Here is an 18,244-nt window from a genome sequence, read left to right as displayed (position 1 = left end):
CATCCCCTGCTGGGCTGACTAGCGAGCTTACTGCCGGCCCAGCCTCCTGCCGACTCATTCCCTAATGTCACAGGGAACGAGTCGGCAGGAGGCTGGCCCAGCGCGTCAACCGGGGGGAGAGGTGGGGGGCTGGGAAAGGGGGTTGCTGGTGATGGGAATGGCGGTGCAGCGGTGGCGGCGGTGGGGCTGGGGATGCTGGTGATGGGGATCGGCACTGGTACTACTGGACACTTGCTCCCCAAAGTATTGCATAAACATATTCAATCATTAAAGCATAGTGTACTTTAACCCCATCTAACACTCCATTACATACAGCTTCATAGACAATACAGTTCCATAGGCTTTTACATAGTGTGCCCCCTGCTGGACACTCCATAGGAATTACACCTGATTCGTGATGTCACAGTTTATGAGAGAATTTGAAGACTCCTTGATCTACTAAATTAAGGAAATAGCAGTATATGTGCATTTCCCATAATTAATGTACATTAGGAATCTGTCTAACTTTTCATAAGTAATAACATATAAAAAAAAAATACTTTTGGCCAGAGTTGTCCTTTAACCCCACTAAATGTACCCAAAGTGGTAATATTGCCCCCTTGGTAGCTGCCTCTTTTATGTCTCTGCTCCCCAGTAGGTATATAGCTGCCCTCCAACAGCTTCACATGTACCCCTTTTAAATATATGACCCCAGTAGGTAGAACGGTGTCTCCCCAGAACACGTCGCTACATTATAACTCTATAGGCCCCAGCAGAATTTTTGCCTGGAGCCTTCACCAACTTTAATCCAAATCTGGCCGATAGCCTTGCCTGCCAAGAGCAGTAGTAGGCCTGCAGGGACCAAACACCATTTTTATGATATTTATTAGGGTGATGCAGTAATGAGCGAAGATAGCACCACAACCTCTTGTGGAACATTTTCATCTAATTGCACAGATTATTATTTCTGCTACATGAGACTGGGTTCACACTGCGTTTTTGCAGTCCATTTTTCTCATCCGTTTTATGCAAAAATGGATGTATCTGTGTGCATTCATTTTCCACTGACTTCAATTATAAAAAATAAATTTTTATTATGGAAGTCTGCAAAAAACGCAGGATGAACTCAGCTTTACAGTTGTAAGTCTAATTTTCTTTTTTCTCCTGTAGGTCAATTGCACAGAAGTACGTGGAGAATCTTTGGTGAAGATTAATATAAAACCCTCAAGTATTTGTGTAAGTTTTATACTGAAAGATAGAATTGTGTGTTCCATTAAAGGGATACTCCGTCCCTTTAATATTTTTTATATGTTGCTGCCCTTGCAGAGAACAAAAGCTGCCTTTCTTACCTCGCTACGCTCCCTCCTGTGGTGTCTTTGGATTCCCAGCTGAACACTAGCTGTCATACCACTCCACTGACAGTATAGGTGGCAGACTCCAGGGATAGGCTTTCACTGCCTGACTCACATTTAGATTTTTTATCCACCTGGATAGTATGATTACATTTGAGTGCTTCAAGACGTCAGCTAAAGGCTATGTTCACACAGCGTTTAACAGCATCCGTTGCATAGGGCCTTAAAGGGAACCTGTCACAAACACACACCCCCCATGTGCCGGGGCAGAGCCCAGCTAATCCCTTAGAGACCCTTATACTTACCCCGTGCACGAAGTCCCGCTCCCGCCACCGAGATATCACCGTCAGAGATGAGTCTGACGCTCAAAGAGAATAGGGAAACAGAAAAAAACACAGGGCAGAGCGCCTCATAGCGTGACACTGTATACAAAAAAGGCAATAAAGCGATAGGGAAACACATAGATTTAGGCTCACCTGGTGTGGTTGTGAGAAGCCACAACCACTATATAGCATGTAAATAGTATCATATGTAATGGCCCCTGCTGGAGACTCAGCAGCAGAACCCCCAGGGTATGCGTAATCGTATATAGAATCCAAAGGAGCAAAAAGGAGATATAGTCTCCGTGCAGACTATAGATGCAAAGGCTAGTATTTATTGGTGTATATCCACAGGTAACGCGTTTCGAGAGCTCTATGCTCTCTTTTTCAAACCTCCAGGATAATTAAAAACAAGATGCATATCACGATCTATATATACAGTATATATACACACACACAGGACCTGCCCACCCACGTACCAAACGGAAGTGCGGTACTGGTCTATTATATGATCGCTATTTCGAGCTGTACTGTAGTCACAGACCATCAGATAACATTAATATACAACATAAGTCACAAAGCAGGGTCAATAGGTTCACACATAATCGTCAAACAACGTATCACAGCACTTACATGACGGCGTCTCTCCGGATCTCCACGCCGGTACAGGACCTTTGCGCATGCGCACTCCGATCAGCTCCATAGCAACCGGAGATGCTGCAGGTCCTTCGTGTAGAAAGAACCGTAAGAAGAAAGGAGAGAGGATATATTAACCCTTATCAACCCTACTCCTAGAAAAAAACTATGTCTGGTATTATAAACGTACAAACGTACTTCCTTCAGATCAATATGTATCTAGAATATGGAATAATATAATCATTATAACTATTTAATTCAATAGTCTTATAAATATAGGTATATAAAAATACATATATATATATATATATATATATATCCCAATCTTTTATAGAATAATAAATCGATAGAAAGCTCTAAAACACGCTAATATGGAGGTGACTGGAAGTGACAGTCACTTCCATATTAGCGTGTTTTAGAGCCTTCTATCTATTTATTATTCTCTAATAGGTTGGGATATATATAATTATATATATGTAATTATATATATCCCAACCTATTAGAGAATAATAAATAGAAGATAGAAAGCTCTAAAACACACTAATATGGAAGTGACTGTAAACTTCCAGTCACCTCCATATTAGCGTGTTTTAGAGCTTTCTATCTTCTATTTATTATTCTATAAAAGATTGGGATATATATATATATATATACCTATATTTATAAGACTATTGAATTAAATAGTTATAATGATTATATTATTCCATATTCTAGCTACATATTGATCTGAAGGAAGTACGTTTGTACGTTTATAATACCAGACATAGTTTTTTTCTAGGAGTAGGGTTGATAAGGGTTAATATATCCTCTCTTTTTTTTTTCCTCCGGTTCTTTCTACGCGAAGGACCTGCAGCGTCTCCGGTTGCTATGGAGCCGATCGGAGTGCGCATGCGCAAAGGTCCTGTACCGGCGTGGAGATCCTGAGAGACGCCGTCATGTAAGTGCTGTGATACTAAGTTGTTTTACGATTATGTGTGAACCTATTGACCCTGCTTTGTGACTTATGCTGTTTATTAATGTTATCTGATGGTCTGTGACTACAGTACAGCTCGAAATAGCGATCATATAATAGACCAGTACCGCCCTTCCGTTTGGTACGTGGGTGGGCAGGTCCTACATATGTGTGTGTGTGTGTATATATAGATCATGATATGCATCTTGTTTTAATTATCCTGGAGGTTTAAAAAAGAGAGCATAGAGCTCTCGAAACGCGTTACCTGTGGATATATACCAATAAATACTAGCCTTACATCTATGGTCTGCGCGGAGACTATATCCCCTTTTTGCTCCTTTGGTTCATAGAGAATGACAGCTCCATTCATTGTCTATGAGCGTTGGACTCATCTCTGATGCGTGCCGGGCTTCCGACGGTGATATCTCGGCAACAGAAGCGGGTCCAGGAGCGGGACTTCATGCATGGGGTAAGTATAAGGGTCTCTAGCGGGGAGTGGATCGGGCTCTGCCCCGGCACGGGGGGTGACAGGTCCTCATTAAGAGAAGGTCTGTGGAACCGGCCGCGTGGGGCCAAGCTTACCGCTTGGCTAAGGGTCGTCATCTGGCTAGTTAAATACGATTTAGGATTACAATTATTAAAATAAAGTAAATTATACTAGAGAAATTAAGGTGTTGAATTAAAGAGATATTGTAATAATGCCATAATCTCTTATTAATGTCATTTGTTTAAAGCAATAACAAATATTTTAAAAAAATTAAGGATGCTCTTAGGCTGGGTTCACACTGTGTTTTTGCAGTCGGTTTTTTTCAATCTGTTTTTTGCAATCTGTTTTTCATCCGTGTGCATCCGTTTTGATCCGTTTTTCCATTGACTTCCAGTATTAAAAAAAAAAAAACGGTTTAAAACGGATCGTTTTTTGTTTTTTTTTTACGGACGCAAAAACATTGCTGACACTTTTTTTGTCCGTTAAAAAAAACGGATCCGTTAAACGTATGCTGAAAACGCAGTGTGAACCCAGCCTAATATAAGCATTAGCCATGAATTAATTTTGGGCTGCACTTGAACTTGCCATTGCTTAAAGTTGCAAGTCCAGGAGCAGCAATTAGCGGCACATCGCAACCCACAGCTGCGAACACTGCATGCAAGATTACGCTTAGTTACCAACAGCAAGTTTTCACGTGCTGTCCTACTAACTTGCCTGTAGCTCAGTGTATGTATGTCAACCTTTAAAACAATATATACATTTAATGCCATTTATAGTATTTATTGTCAGGTAAAAATTATTTGCTACATGCCTGATGTAATCCTTTGAGAGTGGTTGTCATAAATTGCAAAAAAGAGTTTAGTCCACTAACAGGTACTCTATAAAGATTTCTCCATTAAAGGAAAGGTCACCATAACATCAATAAAACAAAATTTTTTCGAACAAATGTACTGTATATAAATTAGGTAATATTTAAATCAAATCTGTTAATTTCGGTCATTGCTGGAAATAACTATTTTGGACAAATAGTTGGTATTATCCACATGCATCCCAACACTGCCATCTGCAGGGTATTTTAATAATTACATTTCTTTGGGTTTTGAAATATCTTTATCATTTTCTATTTTTGTGAATCCAGAGATTATTGGCATATCTGCAGGCTTTCTGAGGAATATGGCTATGTTCACACACAGCAAAACACTGCCATATTTTTAAGGTTTTAAGGTTAAAATACATTGTATTTTAAATGTAATTATGCACTCTGTTAAAGTCAATGGGACCAGCAGTGTAGTGTAATTCATCATGACTGTCAAAATATTAAACATTCTCATTATTTACGACCTGCTTTTGCCCACCCAATCGCTAGGAGGAGCCGGCTGTCAATCACAGCAGCACACCTGCCAAATTTTCTAAAACTGAACTGATGCAAACACGGCATTGCCATTTTTTGTCATGGTAGCCAGAGGTCAGATCGTGAACCAGCCATGTATGGATTCCTTTAAAGGCTGTTTTTTCAGCCCAAAAAAGTGGTGCAAAATTTGTGTGAGATAACAGCTAATTTTCTATTGACAATGAAACATATTTTACGAAAACCTGCATAATTTTACTCATTCCTTAAAGGGAATCTGTTATTAGGTTTATGCTGTCTTAAATGAGGGTGACAGATATGCTGAACATATGGGTGTATTACTTACATCATTCTCTTCAGCTGTTCTCCCAATATGCAGAAGAATTGGATTCATGCCCGACCCTCCAGCTGCTAATTGACAGGTGACTGCCTATACACAGTATGGATAGATAACCGCCAATCAGCAGATGGCAGAGTTTGCTGGTGCTTGTGAATATACTGAGCACATGCACATACAGTAATGGAGAGGGCTATTTATTATCCATGTTATTCAGGAAGATATCTTTGACTAAGCTACACAGTACTATCCTGCTGACAGAGCCTCTTATATAAAGAATAAATAATTGCATCATAGTTTATAATTTTGGATCAATAAAATAAAATGTATGCCAATTGGTAAAATACCAGATGACCTGATTGCAGTAAGTATAAGGGTTCTCAGACTGATTTCAGCTAGCAGCAGTTGGAGTGTTAACAGATACACAGTTTTGCAACTAAAGAGTACATTAAAGTGACTCTGCACCCACAATCTCATCCCCCAAACCACTTGTACCTTCGGATAGCTGCTTTTAATCCAAGATCTGTCCTGGGGTCCGTTTGGCAGGTGATGCTGTTATTGTGATAAAACATTACTTTTAAAATTGCAGCTCCGTGCCCTACGGGAGTATCTGTGCCCTAACTTTGCACAACCCCCTCCGTCCCTCCTCCCCACCCTCTTCATCATTAGGAATGCTCCAGGCAGATTGCTTCCTATTCCCCACCTGTGTTACCACAGCACATGGGCTGGATCATTAAGACACCTGTGCAATGTTCAAACAGAAGTAAATGTTTCAATGGCATTCCTAATGATGAAGAGGGAGGGGAGGAGGGACGGAGGGGGTGGTGCAAAGTTAGGGCACAGATATGCCCATAGGGCACGGGGCTGCAATTTTAAAATTAATTTTTTATAACAATAACTGCATCACCTGCCAAACAGACCGCAGGACAGATCTTGGATTAGATTAAAAGCAGCTATCCGAAGGTACAAGCGGTTTGGGGGGTCAGATTGTGGGTACAGAGTCGCTTTAACATGTGGTCATTTATAATCTAACTGCTTACAACTATAGCTAAGGTATCACCTGCAATGTGGCCCCTTTGTTGTGATAACATGTAAAACCAACCTAATAGTAATAGACATACAAGTAAAATATTACCAAGTATCAACTTTATAGGATTGCTGGAAGTAATACACACAGTTTGTTGTTTGTTTTTTTAGGGAGAATCTACTAGTAAGTCTGAAAATGATACAAAGGAAATATTGAAGCACATCTGCACAGCTCTAAAGCCTGGATACCAGCCAAACAAAGAGAAATGCCATATAGATCTTGGCAGTGGACTTGCTAATGAACTGGTGATAATAAATGCTTATGTGCAAAGTGAGTACCACAATGTAATGACGTTTCTTGCAGTTCACATTAAAAGCTAGAAGCTAGAATTGTGTTACATAGTATATCACAAAAGTAAGTACACCCCTCACAGTTTTCTAAATATTTTATTTTAACTTTTTTGTTTTAAAGGAGAAGTCCAGTGAAAATTTTTATTACAGTATTGTATTGCCCCCCAAAAGTTATACAAATGACCAATATACACTTATTACGGGAAATGCTTATAAAGTCCTTTTTTCCCTGCCCTTACTACTGCATCAAGGCTTCACTTCCTGGATAACATGGTGATGTCACGACCAGACTCCTAGAGCTGTGCGGGCTGCGGCTGCTGGAGAGGATGGAGGTTTTAAAATAAGTTGGTTTTAGAAAGTTTTACAGATTTGTAAATGACTTTTAACTCAGGCCTCCAGTACTTATCTGCTGCTGTATGTTCAGCAGGAAGTGGTATATTCTTTCCAGTCTGACATTGTGCTCTCTGTCTGTGACAGCAACTGTCCAGAGCAGGAAAGGTTTTCTGTCGGGATTTGCTACTGCTCTGCACAGTTCATGTGATGGACAGGGGTGGGTGTCAGCAGAGACTGGAAAGAATATATGACTTCCTGAAGGGCAGACATCAGCCTAAGCCTAAGTTTTTAAATAGAAGATATTTTCAAATCTGCATAACTTTCTAACACCAATTCATTTATTTATTTTTTTTCTCTAGAGTGACCCTTTTAACTGAATTTTCAGACCAAAAATAAGCCCACATATCTGAGGAATGGGGGGGGGGGGAGTGTAACAAGATATGGTAGAAAACCATGTAATGAAGGCATCTTAAGCTATTTAATGGTAGCAACTTTGATGCTGTGGAATGAGTCATTGATCACTTACTTTTGATTAAAACAAGGTACAGTAAATAAAAATAAGCATTCATTCACAGAGTATTTGATTCCAATTTACAAAATAAGAAATCTTAGAGCTAAGTCTCTATGTGATTGCCCATCAACAGCTATGACAAAGTACAACATTATAACATTGACAAAAGAGCAATAAAAATATATGTTAGGGGATATTCACATGTTTTTTTGTACATTCTCAGATATATATTGGAATAACAATTCTGTTCTTGTGGTGTGGTCACATTTTAATAAACCAAACATAGTCATAGTGGGTGACTACATTTTGTCTGTTTCACGCTGATAAATGTTTTATTCATGCACTACATAAGACAGTATACTCAGATTTTATAGGTATTAATAAGAAAACATATAAGACTGCACGTATCAAAAGTGACACCATTTAGCCAGCGTCTAAGTAAAAGTTAGCATAATGTACCGTGATGTTACGTGTTTGTAACTTCCAACTTGTATGTCTTTTTAAGGTTCCCTGAGTCCTGATGAGTTGTACGCATCACTAAAACACATAAAAAAGGTAAACCATTGCCCAGACTTGGTTGTGAAAGTATAAATGCTTGTTTGTAAATGAGGGAGGGGGGGGGGTATTTATTAAAACTTGCAGTCAGTAAAAAAAAACTGGAATCTCTTGTATTAGTATTATTATTTAAAGACTCAGGGTCGGGACAAGGAGTTCTTGTGCCCTAGGCGAAGAAGGCAAATTGCTCGCCCCCTCCCTTCCCCGGAAAAATAAATTAAAAAAATAAAACATTTACATACATACACACTTACATACATGCACCCTCACTCATACATACATGCACACTCATTCACACATACATACATGCACCCTCACTCACTCATACATACATACATGCACCCTCACTCACACACACACACACATACACCCTCACTAACTCATACATACATGCACCATCACACATACATACATGTACCCTCACTCACACATACATACATGTACCCTCACTCACACATACATGTACCCTCACTCACACATACATGTACCCTCACTCACACATACATACTCACTCACTCATACATACACCCTCACTCACACACATAAATACATACATACATGCACCCTTACTCACTCATACATACATACATACATAGATACATGCACCCTCACTCACTCACTCACTCACGCACTCACTCACACATACACATGTTATACACTAACCTTCTTGATACTGGTCTCCTCACTTGCAGACATCCTGGCTGTGCAATGTCAGGACCTTAGATTAAGACAGCCTTATCAGGAGACAGCTCTGCAGAGGCCTTCCTGATGATGACGCTGTGCAGACTTCTGCATGTTGTGCATTCTCTAATGTTTGCTTTTTTACCACAAACCCTGCTACCGGGTTCAGGCTTGTGGAGGCCCCTACGTGGTGGATAGAATAGCGCCCCCTGTAATTCACCATCAGATGGTGCCCTAGGCCATCGCCTACCCCTGCCTACCCTTTGTCCCGGCCCTGTAAAGACTTGTTTGTAATTGAATTCCATCACAGGCACACCTCATTCTACTTAGGGTCGGTTTACACACACAGATTATCTGACAGATATCTGACAGATTTTTGCAGCCAAAGCCAGGAATGGACTATAAACAGGGAACAGGTCATAAAGGAAAGACTGAGATTTTTCTTTTTTTCAAATCCATTCCTGGTTTTGGCTTCCAAAATCTGTCAGATAAATCTGCTTGTGTAAACGCACCATTAGGGTTAATTTACACAGAAAGATTATCTGACAGATTATCTGCCAAAGATTTGAAGCCAAAGCCCGAATCAGACTATAAATAGAGATCTGGTCATAAAGGAAAGCCTGAGATTTCTCCTTTTTTTCAAATCCATTCCTGGCTTTGGCTCCAAATCTTTTGCAGATAATCTGTCAGATAATCTTTCTGTGTAAATGGACCCTTACTGAGGTGCCGATTAGGTGATCACCTACACATCAAATCTTATTAAGGATGCATTCACACGTACAGGATCTGCAGCAGATTTGATTACCCAGATTTGATTCGCTTTGAATCGGCAACTTCAAATTTGCGCCATCAAATCTGCTGCGGATCCTGTGTGAACGAACCCTTAAAGGGAATCTGTCAGCTGCAATTCACATTTCAAACTGCTGACACTGTGAGATAGATGTTAGGTCAAGGAAATACATTGTTCACGGAGAGGCATTCCAAATTTCCTGATCTTTTGAGGGCTGTGAGGTTCTACTGAGAGACATTTGTTTTCTTCCTCTGATTTGGATGCTATCCTCTGATAGCATCATGACGCCAGCATCTAGGTTAAATAGCCCGGAAGAAAAGTGATACACAAAAAAGTAAGACCTAGTGGAACGTCATTACATCATGGCAGAAAAAGGCCCGCTACCGGTATTCAAATGCCTGACGATCAGACTCGAGCGTGCTTGAAGTGCGTTCATCTTTAGCAAGGAGTTTATATGTTCTTCCCTGTGTTTGCCTGTTTGTTTCCAAAACATACAGATTGAGTTTAGATTGTGAACCCTAATGGTAACGCAATCTGTTTGCCTGTTTTTTGTTTTTTTTTTTTAATTCTCACCTACATTTCAAAAACATAGGGTTATTTTTCATGGGAAGCCAATTAACTGCTATGTGTGCTATATTAACAGCTGCTGCTGCCCTAGGCACTAAACCTGAAGACGCCCCATCTTCACACACCTATTGGCGATACCAGACCTGACCAATACCACCATACCCCCCACCCCCCTGGAAAAGACACCAGATTTACTGGCAAGTCTGATTGGGAGGAGGGAAACTAAAAAAATAAAAACAAAAAAATGAGTTTTTTCTGTCCCCCTGCTCCCTGGTGCTGCCCTAGGCACCGGACCACGGGTGCCTAGTGGTAAATACAGCCCTGTATGTGTGTACAAAATAGGATTTAATAAGAAGCAAATAAATAGTATCAAATGCATGCATAGATAATGCATTATGAGTTTGTACTATAGTAGTGCAGCTTATAATTTCTGATTGAATACTTCACACACCTTTGTAATCATATTAATTAAGGTTTTTATTTTTGTAATGTTAGGATGGTAACGATTTGTTTAAATATGATGCAGCAAAATATGAAGAAGAAGATTTGGTGAGCATCCCCCTTATCAGTGCTATAGTCTCCTTGGCAGTGGTTCTACTGATTATTGCAGCTATATACGGGTGTTGGCATCAAAGGCAAACCCGTAAAAGAGAACAGGTAAGTCTAGATGATTTATAATCATTGTTGTTTTTTTTCAAACTTAGTTTTTATTCGTTTTCCATAATAATGATACATTCAACCTCACTCAACTGGCACAGTACGCCTCAGTAGGGTACACAGACCCTCAGTCTCTGTATATCAAACACGGTTTGATGAGGCTGCTCAAGCATAGAAGGTAAGTATACAGTACTATAAACCCCCCTCCCCCCGACCAAACTCCCCCACCCTCCCTAACCCAACACCCCCTCCCACCCCTCCCCTCCAGGCTCGCGGAACTAGAACTGCCTAGCAAAAACAGTTCAGCAAACAATAATACACACAGTTTACTGCTGGGCGTCTCACCCGCTCATCTAGGCGTAGTCAGGATCTGTAAAGGGCCTAAGGTGCACGCTACTTCTTTTTCCATGTACCATTTCGTACCTTTGAAGGGCCTCACCACCTCATGAATTTCAGACGGTTCCAAGAAACTAACCAGAAACCTTTTCCATTTTTTTAAAGAAGGATGAGGCTTTTTTCTCCCTAGCGGGTTCCGCCTCTAGTTGGTCCATGTGCAGGTACCTTTTAACCTGCTGGAGGACCTGTTCCACCGTGGGCATTTCCGAGACCAACCATCTCGAAAGCAAGCACCTTTTTGTGACTAGTATAAAGACATGCTGTAAATGGGTAATTTGCATCTCATCTGGAGGTATGTGCAATACCAACAGGTGGGGGTCCACCGGCATGGAGGCATCTAACCTATCGTTCATGAAGGATATAAGGGTTTGCCAAAAGGTGAAAACCCTTAGACACGTAAATAGGCCATGATACAGGTCAGTACCATACTCTAAACAGTTCGGACATGCATCTATCCTGTCCGGGCGTAACTCAGTTTTAGGAAGTGTAAAACCATATGTGGCATGATGTATTATGCAGAATTGTGTCTCTCTCCATTGCTCATTTACTATGGCCTTCCTGATAACGCCCCAACCCTTTAGGATCAACTCCTGAAGCTCAGGAAGGGGGAGTTTCTCTCTCCAATATTTAAACATGGTATGTGGTACGTCACTTGTAAGGGCATCACGTAGTGTAAGATAAAGAAATGAGAGCGTGTGTATGGGACTAGGTGTTGTTACATATGTTGTTATGGGATTGGAGGTTAGTTCCCCGGTTAAGTTCCTCAGCCTGGAAAACAAAAAGTTATGAACCTGGTGATATGCCAGGAAGTGGCCCTGTCCCAGCCCGTAATGAGTTTGCATATCAGGGAATGTCATATATCTCTGGGAAGAAAGCTGCATCATATCTTTCGCTATCACTATACCAACCTCCTTCCAGTGTGTGAAAGCTGCCGTTTGGCGTCCCTGATGGAACTCCGGGTGATGCCAGAGATCCATATGTTGACTAATCTGGCTATGTAGACCCATTAGCTTCCTGCTCTGCTGCCATGCCTTAATTGTGTCCCTTAGTAAGAGGCTATGTTTTATGTCCGGAGGTAGGGCTGAAAATTTAGTGTGCAGTAGACTGTTGTGGGACCAAGGGTGTACTAAGTGGGACTCAAGGATGTAATTAGAGTAGTTACTTGTCCCTTTGAGCCAGTCAATACTATGTCTAAGAAGGCAGGCTAGATTATAGCAGCGAACGTCAGGGAGATTTAAACACCTATAAACCCATCCGACATGCAAATGAGCAAAAAAAAAAATCAAATGAATTAATGCAAGAAAACTTTATTAAGAAATATCGCAACAATAACAAGGACAAGAAAAAATAAAAACAAACAAAGACCTGGGAGGTGGGAGACCAAACATGAGGAGAGGTATATGTTTACAAAATAAAGTGCAAGTGCATATCTAAGGTACTAGTGAATTAGCCGTATACAGCCTGGTTATAAGCATGTTATAAAGTGCAAGTGCTCAGACATAGCCCAAAACACAGGCTGCATAGCTCAATACAACAAAGTATAGGCAAGTGCACATAAACAACATTACCCAGGGATATAGTTCCCAAAGCCTCAGGACTCCCACCTCACACTCCTCCAACGTCGTTTCGCTATTCGCTTCTTCAGGGAGTGATGAGGGGGAGACCAAGAGGATGTTATATAGTGTGCCCCGATGCCCCATTGGATGGCTGTAATAAAATCACCTGCATCGTATTATATGGCGGCCACTCGTGCGGACGCCAGTATCAGCCGCGGGCCGCGCGACGAACCGGAAGTGACGCGAGGCGCATGCGCCCTACGCCAGATCCGGTCCTGGTCACGTGACCCGCCAGCCGGCCGGACATGCGCATTGGGCCGCGCCCGATGCGGACGCCATCTTGGATTGAGGGCAAACAGTGTGGGCTGCTATAACAAGTACACAAGAACAGCATGAAGACAAAAGATGACCAGTAAAATATCAATTAAAGTGACAAAGTGCTGGGATATAAGTAATATTATATGTATATACATAACAATTGATTAGGAGGTGAGGTGAGCAAGCCAAAAATAAAGTGCAAGTGCTCTGTGAAAGTGCCAAATGTGCGCAAAAGTGCTAGTGCAAAACAAATACAAATCATATGTATATCTGTATGAAGAAAAAATATCTGTATGAAAATAAGATACTATGAAAGTGGAGAAAGAAGAAAAGGAAAGAAGAATAGAGCAGAAAAAGGAAAATTTGGCATCAGAAGAAATGAATAACTCATGAACAATGCAGGCAAATATATAAGATCCTCCATTCTACACTGGTATCATAGAAGTTGGTAAGTAACCCATACTGAACACAGACGGACCGAGACCGCGCGGACCAAAAGAGATTTAGTCCGCCTTTTTCCTTAGAGAGTAGTAGTTTTTTCCTCGCTATGCGAGGGCGTTTAGAGGCCCACACGAATTTAGAGAAATCTGAGGTCAATAAGTTAACATCTTGGTGTTTAAGGAGAACTGGAATTGTTTGGAGGGGGTAAAGCAACTGGGCAAACCCTATCATTTTAAGGAGGGCCACCCTCGCCATCAGGGGCAGGGGCAGGGATGTCCATTTTCGGAGTTCGAATTGTATTTTGTGGATTATAGGTGGATAATTTAACGTGTAGATAGAGCTGGGGACCCTCCCTATTTTGATGCCTAAGTAGGAGAGGAACTCAGAGGCACATCTAACCGGCAAATTTGTATGGAGATTTGTCGTGGTTAAGTGTAAGAGGTCGCTCTTATCCATATTAACCTTAAAACACGCTAATTTCCCAAATTCCTCCAGCTGATGGAACACCATTCCCACATCTCTAATAGGGTTACTTAAAAATATCAGAAGATCATCTGCAAACAAGGTAACTCGGAGCTCCTCTCCCCTTACCCGAATCCCCGTCCAATCCGTGGCCCCTTGAAGCTTCCGTGACAAGGGCTCAATTGCCAGGTCGAAGAGTAAGGGTGATAACGGGCACCCCTGGCGAGTGCCCTTGAACAGAGGAAAGGAGGAGGATAGAAAGCCCGGAGTGTGAATGCGTGCATGGGGTGAGTGATAAAGGTTTTGTACATAGGAAAGGAAAGCCCCAGAAAAGCCCATTGTCCCCAGCACTCAGAACATCCATCCCCAGCTCACGTTGTCAAATGCTTTTTCGGCATCAATAGAGAGCAGAGCTGGGGATGGATGCTGTCCCGGGCGCATTTTGACCTCGTCCAACACGGCCATGACTTTGCGAATGTTCATTACCGCAGATCTGCCCTTAATGAACCCGACCTGGGCTGGTGAAATCAGAGACGGCAGGATCAGGGCTAATCAATCTGCCAAGATTTTGGAAACAATTTTTATATCTAAGTTGAGCAAGGAAATCGGCCTATAAGAATTAGAGTTGGTAGGATCTTTCCCTGGCTTCAATAAGACCTTGATATAGGCCGTGTTGGAGGGCGCCGGGATAAATGAGTCACCTAGATAGGACGTATACAGTGATTGCAAAGTTGGGGATATCTCTGGACCCAATATTTTATAAAAAATTCCCTGACAAGCCATCAGGACCAGGTGCTTTTAATGGCTTCAGGTGGGAAATAATACCTTGTATCTCTTCTATTGAGATGGGTCTATTCAGGAGTTCCCTGTCCTCGTCCGATAATGTCGGCAGACCCCTTAACCAATCCCCCCCCTCCCCCCCCTCCCCCCCCCCCCCCACCCTTCCCACTCCTCCCAGGGCCTCCTGTGCATATAGCTTTTTATAAAACACTTGTAAGATTTCATTTATTTTCTTGGGGTGTCTGTGGGGGTCCCCAGGTCATCTGTCATTTGGGTGATAGTGTGATTGGTGTGTGGGCCTTTGGCAAATCTCGCTAAAATTCGGCCTGCCTTATTGCCATGTCGGAACAGTGCCTCATAGTAGGAGTGGTGTATATGTTCCTTCCGCCTGAGCCATTGCTCATAAAGTTCCCTCGCCCTCTGCCATTCGACCCTAGTGGTATCAGAAGGATTAGTGAGAAAAGCCATATAGGCCTGCTGTAAGGAGGCACTGTATTCAGACAGACTTGCGGCTATCTTCCTCTGGAGTGTTGCCTTGTATGCCATGATTCTCCCTCTCAGGACCGCTTTAGCGGCATCCCAGAATAACTGTGGCTGAGAGGTATGTTCTGATGAATATTCTAACCACCAACCCTTCAATAGGGTTTTGAATTCATCGTCTTTGGCTAGGGACGAAGGAAACCTCCAGATGAAGTCAGTGCCTCTGGGTAGTTGAGTAGTGAGTGTGCACAGTAGGGGTGTATGGTCTGAGATTATCATCTCCTCTATAGAGATATCACTTATTTTAGGCAAGAGGGAAGAGGAAGCTAGCATATAGTCAATTTGTGACCACGAATCGTGGTGGGCAGAGTAAAAGGTGTATTCTCTAGAGTCCAGGTTAAGGCGTCTCCAGACATTGGTCAGGGGCACCGTTTGTGATAAATTAAATAGAGGTGTGTTACCAGTTTGTGAATTGCGTGTGCGTGTTCAGTCCTCAGGTGGAATCATAACTTCATTGAAGTCCCCTGCTACCAACTTGTTAGGAATAGGATCTGCGAGTAATTGGCTAGTTAAGTCAGAAAAGAAAGAAGAATTGTTAGCATTAGGGCCATAGACATTGTATATAACTATATCTTCCGAGATCAGTCAAATATGTAATTTGCACCATCTGCCCATATTATCATGAGTTATCTGTACTATTTCCCCATTAAAGGAACGACCCACCAGAATCAGCGGTCCACTGCAGGGGAGCCATAGACCTCCTTCACCCACATTTTCCTCAGACGGAAGAAATCCTCCTGTACCAAATGGGTCTCCTGCAGTAGAACAAGATCTGGTCTAAGACGTTTTAAGTGACGCAACATCATTACTCTTTTCTGTGGCGATCTGAGCCCTTTAATATTCCACGAGATCACCCGCAACATCTTACAAAAAACCTATACATATAACTTAAACTGAACCTTAGCCAACTTATCCATATGACCCCCTCCGCGAGCCTGGTTCCCCCCCCCCCCCCTTAAACATAAACACCAACTACACTGGAACCCCACTGAACAGTAGTATCCAGAGAGCTTAAGGCTATGGACTTCTCTTTTTTCCACACAGTTAGTGAAGAATTTCCTCTCTAGCACAAAAGGATATCAGGTACCGCTGCCCACTACTCCATATCTCCTGCATAGCAGTACGTGGTAATCTTAACCAGCAAACTTCAACATTGAGAACGGCATTACAGTTCACTTATAGTGCAACCAGACAGGTAGACCAAAAAACACTTAGAACTCTTTTTTAGATGGGAGAGCTATCAAGCCCTCACACTTTGGTGTAAGCCCCTCAAACCAAAAACACATCAGTCCTCTTGGTCCGGACTGTAGCAAAACCGTCAACGGGAACGTTGCTCTCTGGGTGCGACACTCCAGTCGGCTTCTCCAGTAGATGTTGGGCCAGGTAATCTGTTGTCATAGTCCCGCTGGGTTGGAGATGCACTAGGTTGCCGAGGGGAGTCATCAGTTTTGGCCTCGATAATCATTGTTGTTAAAGTGAATCTGTCAACTGCAGTTCAGGTTCCAAACAGCTGTTTGATTGCTTCTAAAATACAGGTATGAGGGTCCTTTTACATACACACACACACACACAGATATCTGACAGATTTTTGAAGCCAAAGCCAGGAAAAGACTATAAACAGAACAAGTCATAAAGGAAAGACCGATTTCTCCGCTTTTCAAATCCAGTTCTGTCAATCCATTATCTGTCAGATATCAGTGTGTGTAAAAGGACCCTGAGACATAAAACACTTCCCCAAATTAGTTTAATTTGAAATAATTTTCTCCCCTCCACTACCCTGTTGTACTTCCATCTTTTTCGGCCACACAACCCCTATTACACGAGGAAATCTGTTGTCGACAAACAATGCTTTATAGCAAGTCAAAAGAAAGCTGGCCAAATTACACTGGGTAATATTGACCTATTCAGGTCTAGAAATACCATGGTTCCTTTTCCAGAAACAGCTGAATTGTAATACCACATACAACCTGGGGACAGGTTTGGTGCAGTTTTTGCAAGAAAGGAGCTGTGCTTTTTCTGATCCCGGATAACCCCTATAACCAGGTGATTGTTGTGGGGTTTTTTAAAAGCATTTTTTTAAACTCCTACAAATTTTGTGGTTTGTGTGATTCACCAACATTATTTGGGGAACATTCTGGCAGTATGATATGTAGTGTCCATTTGAGGGGTTAGCCAACCTTGTAATAATAATAATAATAATAATAATGGTGTACCCTTAGGACAGGCCATTAACATTAGATCAGTGTAAGGGTATGTCCACACTACTGAATCCCGGCAGATCACCTGCCACGGATTCCACAGCTCGCCCCTGCGCGCATCTCCGCTGGACCCAAAGGCTTTTTTCTATGGTTTGGCAGATTCTGTCGTCTACCTGAAGAATGAATCCACTCATTGGGCCGACGGCGGAATCTGCCAAACCATAGAATGAGGCCTATGGGCCCAGTGGAGATGTGTGTGGCTGCCAGCTGCGGAATCAGAGGGTGGTGATCTGCCGGGATTCCATAGTATGGACATATCCTTAGTCCAATTCCTAGCAACCCTCCTGATCAGCTGGAGCTCCTGCTAGCATTGCAATGCCTTCAGTGTTTATTAGCATTCTTTACCTGCATCACTATACTTTTAGTAGAGGTGTCCCACTCACTGCACTACCTTGGACTTCTGCTACAAAAAAAGTGTGGTGATGCAGTTAAAAGGGTTATCCAGCATTAGAAAAACATGACCACTTTCTTCCAGAGACGCCACCACTCTTGTCTTTAGTTTAGGTGTGGTTTGCGCCATTCACGTCAATAAAACAGAGTTAGGGTATGTGCACACTACAGAATCCCGACTGAACACCTGCCGCGGATTCCACATCTCTGCTGCTGCCATA

The 18,244-nt window shown here is 42.1% G+C and overlaps 1 protein-coding gene across 1 annotated transcript in view; it reads left to right on the top strand.

Annotated features, from left to right (window-relative positions):
• Nucleotides 1–18,244, top strand: part of PODXL (podocalyxin like) — a 58,796-nt gene that overhangs the window by 36,016 nt on the left and 4,536 nt on the right. Inside the window, exons 4-7 of the mRNA XM_069979047.1 lie at nucleotides 1,150–1,215; nucleotides 6,609–6,768; nucleotides 8,138–8,187; nucleotides 10,721–10,882. Coding sequence (XP_069835148.1) covers nucleotides 1,150–1,215; nucleotides 6,609–6,768; nucleotides 8,138–8,187; nucleotides 10,721–10,882 — 438 coding nt within the window. The remainder of the gene's footprint in view (nucleotides 1–1,149; nucleotides 1,216–6,608; nucleotides 6,769–8,137; nucleotides 8,188–10,720; nucleotides 10,883–18,244) is intronic.

The sequence above is a fragment of the Dendropsophus ebraccatus genome, chromosome 1, assembly GCF_027789765.1.
Source record: "Dendropsophus ebraccatus isolate aDenEbr1 chromosome 1, aDenEbr1.pat, whole genome shotgun sequence".
Taxonomy (NCBI): Eukaryota; Metazoa; Chordata; class Amphibia; order Anura; family Hylidae; genus Dendropsophus; species Dendropsophus ebraccatus.
The sequence above is the reverse complement of the archived record's forward strand: the minus strand, read 5'-3'. Positions and strand labels throughout refer to the sequence as shown.